The 13,358-nt window shown below is 37.7% G+C and overlaps 1 protein-coding gene across 1 annotated transcript in view; it reads left to right on the top strand.

The window, feature by feature from the left end:
- The window catches only part of LOC126461355 (protein YIF1B), a 63,608-nt gene extending 57,910 nt beyond the window's left edge, over nucleotides 1-5,698 (top strand). The window contains exons 6-7 of the mRNA XM_050095990.1: nucleotides 4,396-4,489; nucleotides 4,579-5,698. Of these exons, the coding sequence (XP_049951947.1) occupies nucleotides 4,396-4,489; nucleotides 4,579-4,758 (274 nt within the window). The 3' untranslated portion in view covers nucleotides 4,759-5,698. The remainder of the gene's footprint in view (nucleotides 1-4,395; nucleotides 4,490-4,578) is intronic.
- The last annotated feature ends 7,660 nt before the right edge of the window (nucleotides 5,699-13,358 follow it).

Here is a 13,358-nt window from a genome sequence, read left to right as displayed (position 1 = left end):
TAGGTCTCCCTCTACAATTTTTACCCTCCACGCTGCCCTCCAATGCTAAATTGGTGATCCCTTGATGCCTCAGAACATGTCCTACCAACCGATCCCTACTTCTAGTCAAGTTGTGCCACAAATTTCTCTTCAGTTCTATCCAATACCTGCTCATTAGTTATGTGATCTACCCATTTAATCTTCAGCATTCTTCTGAAGCACCACATTTCAAAAGCTTCTATTCTCTTCTTGTCTAAACTATTTATCGTCCATCTTTCACTTCTATACAGGGCTACACTCCATATAAATACTTTCAGAAACGACTTCCTGACACTTAAATCTATATTCAATGTTAACAAATTTCTCTTCTTCAGAAACACTTTCCTTGCCATTGCCAGTCTGTTCCAATATTTCTACGGAATCCAAACTGATCTTCCCCGAGGTCGACTTCTACTAGTTTTTCCATTCGTCTTTAAAGAATTCGCGTTAGTATTTTGCAGCTGTGACTTATTAAACTGATAGTTTGGTAATTTTCACATCTGTCAATACCTGCTTTCTTTGGGATTGGAATTATTGTATTCTTCTTGAAGTCTGTGGGTATTTCGCCTGTCTCATACATCTTGCTCACCAGATGGTAGAGTTTTGTCAGGACCGGCTCTCCCAAGGCTGTCAGAACTTCTAATGGAATGTTGTCTACTCCCAGGGACTTGTTTCGCCTTAGGTCTTTCAGTGCTCTGTCAAACTCTTCACGCCGTATCATATCTCCCATGTCAGCTTCATCTACATCCTCTCCCATTTCCACAATATTGTCCTCAAGTACATTGCCCTTGTATAGACCCCTCTATATACTCCTTCCACCTTTCTGCTTTCCCTTCTTTGTGTAGAACTGGGTTTCCATCTGAGCTCTTGATATTCATACAAGTGGTTCTCTTCTCTCCAAAGGTCTCTTTAATTTTCCTGTAGGCAGTATCTATCTTACCCCTAGTGAGACAAGCCTCTACATCCTTACATTTGTCCTCTAGCGATCCCTGACTGCTTAGCCATTTTGCACTTCCTGTCGATCTGATTTTTGAGACGTTTGTATTCCTTTATGTCTGTTTCATTTACTGCATTTTTATATTTACTCCTTTCATCAATTACATTCAATATTTCTTCTGTTACCCAAGGATTTCTACTAGCCCTCGTCTTTTTACCTACTTGATCCTCTGCTGCCTTCACTATTTCATCCCTCAAAGCTACTTATTCTTCTTCTACTGTATTTCTTTCCCCCATTCCTGTCAATTGTTCCCTTATGCTCTCCCTGAAACACTGTACAAAATATGGTTTAGTCAGTTTATCCAGGTCCCATCTCCTTATATTCCCACCTTTTTGCAGTTTCTCCAGTTTTAATCTACAGTTCATAACCAATAGATTGTGATCAGAGTCCACATTTGCTCCTGGAAATGTCTTAAAATTTAAAACTTGGTTCCTAAATCTCTGTCTTACCAATATATAATCTATCTGATACCTTCTAGTATCTCCAGGCTTCTTCCATGTATACAACCTTCTTTCATGATTCTTGAGCCAAGTATTAGCTACGATCAAGTTATGCTCTGTGCAAAATTCTACCAGGCAGCTTCCTCTTTCATTTCTTACCCCCAATCCATATTCACCTACTACGTTTCCTTCTGTTCCTTTCCCTACTATTGAATTCCAGTCACCCATGACTATTAAATTTTCGTCTCCTTTCACTACCTGAATGATTTCTTTCATATCATCATACATTTCATCAATTTCTTCGTCATCTGCAGAACTATTTGGCATATAAACTTGTACTACTGTAGTAGGCGTGGGCTTCGTGTCTATCTTGGCCACAATAATGTGTTCACTATGCTGTTTGTAGTAGCTTACATGCACTCCTATTTTTTTGTTCATTATTAAACCTTCTCTTGCATTACCCCTACTTGATTTTGTATTTATAACCCTGTATTCACCTGACCAAAAGTCTTGTTCCTCCTGCCACCAAACTTCACTAATTCCCACTATATCTAACTTTAACCTATCCATTTCCCTTTTTAAATTCTACTGACTGGTTTGATGCGGCCCGCCACGAATTCCTTTCCTGTGCTAACCTCTTCATCTCAGAGTAGCACTTGCAACCTACGTCCTCAATTATTTGCTTGACGTATTCCAATCTCTGTCTTCCTCTACAGTTTTTGCCCTCTACAGCTCCCTCTAGTACCATGGAAGTCATTCCCTCATGTCTTAGCAGATGTCCTATCATCCTGTCCCTTCTCCTTATCAGTGTTTTCCACATATTCCTTTCCTCTCTGATTCTGCGTAGAACCTCCTCATTCCTTACCTCATCAGTCCACCTAATTTTCAACATTCGTCTATAGCACCACATCTCAAATGCTTCGATTCTCTTGTGTTCCGGTTTTCCCACAGTCCATGTTTCACTACCATACAATGCTGTACTCCAGACGTACATCCTCAGAAATTTCTTCCTCAAATTAAGGCCGGTATTTGATATTAGTAGACTTCTCTTGGCCAGAAATGCCTTTTTTGCCGTATCGAGTCTGCTTTTGATGTCCTCCTTGCTCCGTCCGTCATTGGTTATTTTACTGCCTTGTTGTTGTTGTGCTCTTCAGTCCTGAGACTGGTTTGATGCAGCTCTCCGTGCTAATCCATCTTGTGCAAGCTCCTTCATCTCCCAGTACCTACTGCAACCTACATCCTTCTGAATCTGCTTAGTGTATTCATCTCTTGGTCTCCCTCTATGATTTTTACCCTCCACGCTGCCCTCCAATGCTAAATTTGTGATCCCTTGATGCCTCAGGACATGTCCTACCAACCAATCCCTTCTTCTAGTCAAGTTGTGCCATAAACTTCTCTTCTCCCCAATCCTCAGTGATACCCATTCTTCTTCTACTGTATTTCTTTCCACCATTCCTGTCAATTATTCCCTTATGCTGTCCCTGAAACTCTGTACAACCTCTGGTTTAGTCAGTTTATCCAGATCCCATCTCCTTAAATTCCCACCTTTTTGCAATTTCTTCAGTTTTAATCTACAGTTCATAACCAATAGATTGTGGTCAGAGTCCACATCTGCCCCTGGAAATGTCCTACAGTTTAAGACCTGGTTCCTAAATCTCTGTCTTACCATTATATAATCTATCTGATACCTTTTAGTATCTCCAGGATTCTTCCATGTATACAACCTTCTTTTATGATTCTTGAACCAAGTGTTAGCTATGATTAAGTTATGCTCTGTGCAAAATTCTAACAGACGGCTTCCTCTTTCATTTCTTAGCCGCAATCCATATTCACCTACTACGTTTCCTTCTCTTCATTTTCCTACACTCGAATTCCAGTCACCCGTGACTATTAAATTTTCGTCTCTCTTCACTACCCGAATAATTTCTTTTATCTCATCATACATTTTCTGCAGAGCTAGTTGGCATATAATCTTGTACTACTATAGTAGGCATGTGCTTCGCGTCTATCTTGGCCACTATAATATGTTCACTATGCTGTTTGTAGTAGCTTATCCACACTCCTATTTTTTTATTCATTATTGAACCTACTCCCGCATTACCCCTATTTGATTTTGTATTTATAACCCTGTATTCACCTGACCAGAAGTCTTGTTCCTCCTGCCACCGAACTTCACTAATTCCCACTATATCTAACTTTAACCTATCCATTTCCCTTTTTAAATTTTCTAACCTACCTGCCCGATTAAGGGATCTGACATTCCACGCTCCGAACCATAGAATACCAGTTTTCTTTCTCCTGATAACGACGTCCTCCTGAGTAGTCCCCGCCCGGAGATCCGAATGGGGGACTATTTTACCTCCAGAATATTTTACCCAAGAGGATGTCATCATCATTTAACCATACAGTAAAGCTGCATGCCCTTGGGAAAAATTACGGCTGTAGTTTCCCCTTGCTTTCAGTCGAATACACCCATAAGTACTGAAGGCAAAGGAAGAGGGGTGAAAAAAAAAGGACTTGCGAGATTCCCCTTCAACCTTTCTGCCAGAAGAATGAGCAACTGACTCCAGAAGCTTACAAATTCATTAACCTTTGTGTACATTTTCTCCTGCCACCACTTGATGAATAATTTTTTTTTTATTTTTCCAGCTATATTACACTAGGTGTTAAGTATTTTAGCATCACACTGAGAAAACTGAATCTAAAAAAGTATTTGTAAATGTTTAAGTTAATATTTTAATTGTTAATTTGATATTCTAATAAACAAGCATGATGAAGGAATAGGAGATGAATGCTATCAGTGTAACCAAACTGGTTCAGTAACATTTTCTTTTACCCTTATCACTACCTGGTATTTAAATTCTTAGCTGTTACATGTAAAATTACTTGTGAAATACTTTAACACACAATTCCTTACATGTTTCTTTCCTTGTATTTCAGGATGATTTTTGCAATGCTCCTCAGTTTGGTATTTCAGAGAACTGGTTATTATGCTGGACTGCTATATTTTGGCTTATCATTGGCATTTTTCTTGGTAAGTTCTCAGGAATGTAGTGACTTGTAAAAAATGTAGTAGTTTAGCTTTTTTATTCTTAGGATCTAAAATACTTCTTTTTTTTTTAGGTCCGTACTTTAAAGGTTCAAGTGCTACCTGAAGTAAATGGACCTCAGCATGATCCATATAGGACCACAACAGGAAACAAACGAAGAATATATTTTTTGTTATTTATGGCTGGTATTCAGCCTGTATTAATGTGGTGGCTTTCTCATCATCTTGTTGCACCACCTGCTCCAAAACTGTAACACCCATCTTTTTGATCAGAAACAGCACTTCCAAATATTGTGTTTCTTGATAAATAACTATGGCAGCAGGGGAAGGAAACATATTTATTATGTGATGGCAAAGGAAGTGGAAAAAATGAGTTGAAGATGTGGCTGTGATACTGATAACAGAGTTGTGAGAAACAGCAGCTTGTGCAGTTCCCTGTTAATGAGCAACTTGTGTTTCCTGTAAAATGTGTGCAAGTTGACATTCGTTAAATTTTGCTACAGTATATTACTAAGTTTCTAAATACAGTGATAAAAGAGAGTTAATATTCAGATGAAACAAACAAAATAACTAAAAGGGTGCTCAAAGAAAATATTATTTATGAATTGGAGAATACTGTCCTTGGTATCTTCCTCTTGTGTATAGGAGCACCATTTGGATTTTCTAGAGACAATGTACATCTGACAGCTTTTATTTCGTCTAATCTAGTGTTTATAAAATTTCTCATTATGTGCTGAAAGCAGCCCAATTCACAGCAGTAAATAACTGAATAAAATGTACTTAGCCCTAAAAATGCATGTCAGAGTACCTATTTTTGAATACAGTTTTTATGTAACTAAGGACACTTGAGCTAAATACAGGTATATGTGTTACTGCAAAGCAATAACTTATTATGATTGTCTTGTTAACAGGGGGCAGATAATTTGAGGATAAAACATTTTTTGAAAAAGATTCATTATGCAACACAGTTTAAGTGACTAATTTTAACAGTGTCTGCAGTTGCTATTAGCTAAAATTTTGTACTTGTTAGGTCAGTTATGTGAAAAATTATTTTTGTATACCATTTTAGTGTGGTTACTTACAAACATAATGAGAAAGAACACTTCTTGTCCAACAATTATGTTTATTTGTGTTCAGTTTCAATAAAAGCAAGTACATTTTCCATTTTGAATAAAAACTAAAGATACAAACCAATATTTTTATCATCTTGTTACAAATTATCTTCTAAATATGGTTTGACATTATACATACATTTGCATCTGTCTTTGTAGCAGAACTCTCGTACTCGACTGCTTCTTGCTCCAATGTTAGTTTGTTCAGACTCCTGTGATACGGTAAGTTCTAATCTGTGGCATTTAGTCACATACGTAAACAAAATAGTAGCATTACACTTACTACACCTCGTGAGCAGTGAAAGTGGCAGCTGGAGAACCAAGTACGGAAGATTATCACCATTCCCTCCTCCTTTTATCACCTTTTTTTGGATGCTTTCAGGACTGTTACACTCTTACTCACGTCCATGGTCATTAGAAATTCCTTGTAAATAAATCTGCTTCAGCTCCCATCAACCTTTGTGATTAAACTGTTCTATACAGAAGTAGCAACCAAAGCTATTGTTAAATCATTAAATTTTTAATTTACTTCTTCTTATTTTGCAAGATCTACAATGCACATTGTCATTATAAATGTTAAAGAGTATGTACCTATATGGGGGGGTTAGTTTGTTTGTTACTCATTCACACTGAAACGGCTGGGTGGATTATACACCTATCAAAGTGTTGGGAGTGAAAAAGAGATGTAGCCCGCACCTGAATATCCATAATTTATTGATCTAGTATTTGAGAATGAGAGCACTTAGTGACTTGTAATAAACTGTATACATAATTTCAAACCTCCTTATAAAAGACTTTCTCACTGACAAGCCTCGTAAAATGATGAAAGGAAAAAGTTTATGGTAGAGAGCTGCATCAAACCAGTCTCTGGACTGAAGACCACCACCACCACAACAACAACAACAACAACAACAACATTTTCGCTATACATGCAGTAAAACTGCCGCATGAAGCACGATGTTTTAATTTATCACTTCTTTACTAGTAACTGTATTTGTGACACATTTTTGCAGACAGTATTCAGATATGCCACTGAATGTACTAACAAAATTATGTCACTGTACGACAGTTGAGGATGTACGATGTCAAACACTGAGACGTGCTGCATCATTAACTTTATTACTTCTTTGATGATAACTATATTGACAACATGTTTCACAGAGAGTATCTGCATGATTGAACATACCTACAAAAAATATATCTTTGTGTGACACACAGTTCAGGAGGTATGACGTCAAATATTGAGATGTGTGAAAAATTGTCACATCCTGTGTGATGTTTTGATTTATTGCTTCTTTACTGTTGACTTTATTCACAACACATTTTGCCAACAGTAGCTACACATACCACTGGATGTATCTGCAAAATTACATCATTGTACGACTCATAGTTCAGGAGATACGACATCATAAACATTGTGCTGTGTGAAAATGGAACTGCAGGGCAAAATTCACTAGAGATACAGGTAAAATATGTGTACAGATACACATGAAATTTGTCACAAACATGTGAAATAAATTTGACACATGCATATGCGGCCATAGCTGTGGGTAAAAAGCTAATCGTAAACCCCTGGAATGATTTCAACCAGATTTGGTACACACATTAGTTGCGACTTGGGAAGAAAACTGTGGGTGTAAGAACCACCAGCCTCATATGGGAGGGAGGGGAAGGGGAGTGATAATGTGGAAAGAGGAGGAGGATATGGACAGAGAGAGGCTGGAGGAGTAGGTGAACAGTGAGAGTGGAGGTGAGGAGATGGACAGGGAGTGGAGACTACGAAATTGACTGTATGTGGGTGATGGGGAGGTACCGTATTTATTCGAATCTAAGCCGCAGCTGAAAAATGAGACTCGAAATCAAGGAAAAAAAAATTTTCCCGAATCTAAGCTGCACCTGAAATTTGAGACTCGAAATTCGAGGGGAGAGAAAAGTTTTAGGCTGCACCTCCAAATCGAAACTAAGTTGGCCCATTGTAATATGAGACACAATTTAGGTTGAATGAATTACGATACAGCTACAGTAGTTCGGTTCGAGTCGCAAGCTTAGCAGTTAAGCTTTACCAGGGAGCCATTGCTATGCGTCAGGCGCTCTGATCGTATTTATACGGGTACGCTTCGTTTTTCACGTGCTTTGTCTGGTTTGAATTGATTGCTTATTTTTCTTTGATCTGATAAGTGCCGTTCTCTTTGTTTCAGGTGTTCACGTCACTCTAAGCTGAAAATGCATTACTGCACTGTGTCATGCATTGTTTGTCGCATTCTGATAATGTGTGTTTACGACCTGTCGCCACTCGCGGCATGGCTTGCTTTTGTGCACGCTACCGTCACTTACAATTACAAAAAAAAAGAGAGGAATCGTCTCATTAGTGAAACAATGGCAAGAGACTGCTATTTGTTGTTACTTACACTGCTGCTTTCTTCCATAATGATCAACAAGAGCCAAATAATAGACTGTGTATGATAGAAGATGTTCTGAATGAGAGTTTAGCAAAAATTTTTCTCCGTTTGAAAATCTTTGCAGACGCCTCTTTAGTACATTACATTCTGCACAGAAATTAGTCATCTTAGATTTAAAAATCTAGTCGATTGCCATGCTTCATTTCTGACTGTACCACTATTAGGCATAAGAATAATACAAATATAAACATGAAATGATATGTATATTCTTCCACGTTTGCTGTTGTATCACTCAAGTTTCGTAGACAGAATTTAAATGAGATAGCAGCAAACACGAAACAATACATGGCAAAATGTTTATATTCGTATTATTCTTATGGTGAAGAGAATGCTGTATGTGATTCACAATACATAAAAGTTCCTATTAGCAACCATCTCTTCTCACAGGTAGGAAAAAATTGAGAACGTTGAGTTGGCCATATTGACAAACATCCCAAACAGTCTTGCCAGTCGGATTTACGAAGTACATTGAAATGCTGCTACATTCGAAGATGAACAATGTGGAATTTGTATTTACTTCGTTGGATAATGTATGAAAATGCAGTGGTCGAAACTCGGGGAGGAGAAAAAAAGCTCATCTTCCACCTTTTTTTTTTTTAAATTTATTTACTGACGCAGAGGTTTTGGCACCAGTATTTATCTTTGTGCCTGCAAAGCATGCCTGTGTAGCGCTACATATATTCGACGGTAGAACTTAGTTGTAGCGGCACCCACCAACATTTTTCAGAACTTGCGCTTACTTTGCACTCGATTATAAGCCGCAGGCAGTTTTTTGGATTACAAAAACCGGAAAAAAAGTGTGGCTTAGATTCGAGTAAATACGGTAGACAGAGAGTGGAAGGAAGAGATGGACTAATAAAAGACTGGAATAAATACATTCACGGGCATTTTTTAGATGTAACTGTTTAACTGTGGGGCACAACTAGTATCAGAATATATTACTGGTCAACTGTTGACTGGTAAAGCAATTTCAGCTTTATTAATGCATTCATTAGTTTCCCTTCTCTGTTTTAACTTTGGTCTAAAGCACAAAATACGAGTTCTATTTCTTTTGTTGGGGACTTGAGTGAGGGAGGCATGCCGGCAGTAGCTATGCAAATCCAACACAGTAGTGCTACATAATCATCATCATCAGATATCTGTTTTACAACCATTTTCATGTGATGCTGCTTGAACAATGTCACAAGTAAAAATTACATCATGACTGCAACAGGTGTTTACAGCCATTGGTCAATATAAAATTTTCTCATTGGTACTCTCAAGAGGGAACTAGGGATGATAGTTATTGCTGAAACAACCCCTTTTGAGTACCAGTTTAACCTAACTGTTAAACCAATCAAAATAAAGCTTTCTGAAATAACCAGTTTGTGATTATTTAATCCTATTATTTCCTGTAATAAACATAAAAATAGAACAAAGATTGAGAAATTTGGACACTCGGTTTCAAGAGGCATAAAATCAAAATATTAAGTTAATAGGCAAGTAAAAGAAAACTTAATCCAGCCACCATTCGCTGCTTTTCTCAAAAGTGATAAGTGGTTGAATTCTACAAAAAAATGCCAGTGTTTTCCTATTGATTCTAATCTTTTGAAACTCGCTCAATAATCATATTATAATTGGGGTTATTATCACTATTTGGGCATTACGAATAGTCATTGCTGAAGGTTCTATTTTTCAGGTTAATTCATACATTTTCAAGGACTACAAGCAGATAGAGACAAATTATGTAGACACAGGTGACAGATCACCTACTTTCTACTTTTAATGTACACACTGAATTAATTCTTAAGTTTCAATTTATTATCATTATTATTATTATTATTATTATTATTACCATAATTTCCTTCCTCTTTTATTATTTTGTAGAAATGCAGACAAACCTTTACTCTTTTAAAGCAAATGAAGCATTGTACTTCATTGCTATGTAACTTCATAAAAATATTTCCAGATTGGTGCCATTCTGCAACATAACGGATGGCCGTCAACAACAGAGAGAAACTACCGTACAGATTAGATGGGAGCAAGTTTTGAAAATGGCAAATATAGACATACCTTAAGTCACGGCACATGGCAACTGGGAAATTATTGTTTCAGCAGTGCTGTACCAATTCTTATGCCATGTGTTAGTTGCTCATTTCTGTCAGCATTGTTATTAAATTAAAACTGATTGCTTTTACTATTTTCTGTAATAATGCAATATTTCAAACCAATGCAAATTTTATGAATAAAAATTACTCTTTTTCTAAAAAAGATTTGCTTAACATTACTTGGTTATTAGTAAAAAATTAAAATTACATGTTGTAACTGAGACCAAACAAAACCAGTTACTGTATTCAGAACTAAAATAACAGGTTCGCATTTTAACCAGTTGATTTTTCCCATCCATAAAGAGAACACAGTTTGTAGAAGAGCTGATTTTTTCCTCTCCTGCCACAGTTTAAGCTTTCCTATAGTATAGCTGAAATTCTGCATCATAACTCAGAGTAAAATTCCAGCAATTTAGCACAGGAGATTAAAATTAAGCTATATGTCAAAGAGCAAATAGTCTTCATGATGTTGAAGTTGATCATTTGGGTTCCAAATGTACTACTCATCACTGTTATTACACTACACTTGGTGATGAATGTATCTCTTGTTTACATTGTCCATATGCACATCTGATACTGATTGAAGCAGTCAAAGAAGACAATACAAACCATCTCCATTTGAACATGCTTTTACAGTGTGGGAGCAAACATAACCTAATATATTAGTCACCTGTTACTGTGCGCAATGAATAAATGAATACGTGGATGAGCAAAGATGTACCCAAAACTGCCTAGAATAGTGCTGCCTCGGATGGAGCTTGGGTACTGTGCACTTCTCCTACTGGAGTGTGCTATACCTTTCCTTCCTAGTTCACTAGGATACCCGTAGTAAAGAACTTAAGTAATTGTATTATGTTGCCAGAAAACGTGCTTAATTTATTAATTTAATTATGAATATGTTCTTTTGTAATAAATAATGAACTTGTTTAAGATGTTTATGCTATATATATCTTTGGAGTGTACAAGGTCAGTAGACCAAAGAAGCTAAGAAGTGGGAATATCTGCAACTTCCGGACACATGTTGGCTTGCCTGCTACTTTTTTTCAGTCTTGGAGGAAGACAGTCATCCTTTTGTAACCACTGATGTATAACGGAGTCAGATAATCAATGATGATAGTAAAAATGTTAAGAAGTGGAAACTTATATTGCAAACAATGTAGTTCGGAATGAAAAGTTTGAACAAATATAATCTTTAACAAAAAGTATTTCCAATCCAGTGGAGTTTATTTGAACAGAAGAAAACCCAGGCCATGCTTGATTTTGGAATGATCATTTTGCAGGCAAAGAAAACAATGAAATCTCCTAGACCAACGAGATCAGCAGTTATTGGGTATGTGATCTTTCAGCAACTACTAACAAATTCGTGCTGAAATTGTGCTGGGACCGGACTTATTATTCCCATTCAAATAGCATATTGAATGGAAACGAATAACACATGGTGAGAGTGCTGTCCTACCACACTATACTGTGTAAGGTTCCATAAACAATTTTTCAGTTATTTAAGAAACCAGTAAGGTAACAATCAGTACAAGACTGACCCAGAATTTTTTCCAAAAATCATTGCAGATGATAATGATGGCGCTATGGTGAAGACTCAAAAACCAAACAACACTCAAGACAATGCAAGACACCTGTGTCTCCCCAACGAAATAAATAAAAGCTCATTGAGTGAGGCCTAGCATCAAAAGACAATCATTATAGTTCATCCCACCAGATCAGTGTGTTAGTAAAATTTTCTGTGTGAAGATTCTGACAAGAGTACAGAACCATATAAAAAATAAATAAATAAAGGACCAGTTTGTGGCTGATGGGTGACTGATTTTCCCATTGTGCCATACTCATACTGAATCATCTTGCAAAATATTTACACATACAGGATATGTAAATTATGTATCTAATCTTAAAACAAAATAAAGTACCGAGTGATCAAAAAGTCAGTATAAATTTGAAAATTGAATAAATCATGGAGGTACAAATTGACACACATGCTTGGAATGACATGGGCTTTTATTAGAACAAAAAAAAAATACAAAAGTTCAAAAAATGTCCTACAGATGGCGCTTCATTTGATCAGAATAGCAATAATTAGCATAACAAAGTAAGACAAAGCAAAGATCATGTTCTTTACAGGAAATGCTCAATATGTCCACCATCATTCCTCAACAATAGCTGTAGCTGAGGAATAATGTTGTGAACAGCACTGTAAAGCATGTCTGGAGTTATGGTGAGCATTGGCATCGGATGTTGTCTTTCAGCATCCCTGGAGATGTCGGTCGATCACGATACACTTGCGACTTCAGGTAACTCCAAAGCCAATAATCGCACAGACTGAGGTCTGGGGACCTGGGAGGCCAAGCATGACGAAAGTGGTAGCTGAGCACACGATCATCACGAAACGATGCGTGCGAAAGATCTTTCACGCGTCTAGCAATATGAGGTGGAATGCCATCCTGCATAAACGTCGTACGTTCCAGCAGGTGTTTATCAGCCAGGCTGGGAATGATACGATTCTGTAACATATCGGCGTACCTCTCACCCGTCACGGTAGCAGTTACAAAACCAGTATCATGCATTTCCTCGAAGAAAAAAGGCCCGATAACGGTAGATGTGGTAAATCCAACCCATACCATGACTTTCTTGTCATGCAATGGACTTTCCACAACAGTTCTAGGATTTTCGGTAGCCCAAATTCTGCAGTTGTGGACATTGACAGACCCTCGGAGCGTGAAATGAGCTTCGTCAGTCCACAACACGTTACTCAACCAATCGTCATCTTCGGCCATCTTTTGAAATGCCCTCCACCTCACTAAATTGCCAGGTAACAGTTCATGATGCCAATGGATTTTGTATGGATAGCATCGGAGGGTACGCCTCAGTGCCAACCAAACAGTAGTGTACGGAATACCGGTGTCATGTTCAACTGCACGAGCGCTGAATTCCCCATGCATAGACGAACCCGCTACAGTCTCCATTTCTTCCTGAACTGTTTCAGCAGCATTACGCCTTCTGCTCAGTCAGCCACTATGGGGTCTATCGTCTAAACAACCTGTGGCTTCGAACTTCGAAATCATTCTCGCCACAGCTGCATTTGTCAATGGACCTTTACCCGTTCGAATCCCCTTCCTATGGCGATAGGATCATAACACTGAACTAGCACATCCCCATTCTGATAATACAGTTTCACTAAAAGCGCCTT

This window comes from Schistocerca serialis, chromosome 1, assembly GCF_023864345.2.
Source record: "Schistocerca serialis cubense isolate TAMUIC-IGC-003099 chromosome 1, iqSchSeri2.2, whole genome shotgun sequence".
In the NCBI taxonomy this organism is placed as follows: domain Eukaryota; kingdom Metazoa; phylum Arthropoda; class Insecta; order Orthoptera; family Acrididae; genus Schistocerca; species Schistocerca serialis.
Note: the sequence above shows the minus strand (reverse complement) of the source record. Positions and strands in the feature narration are given on the sequence as shown.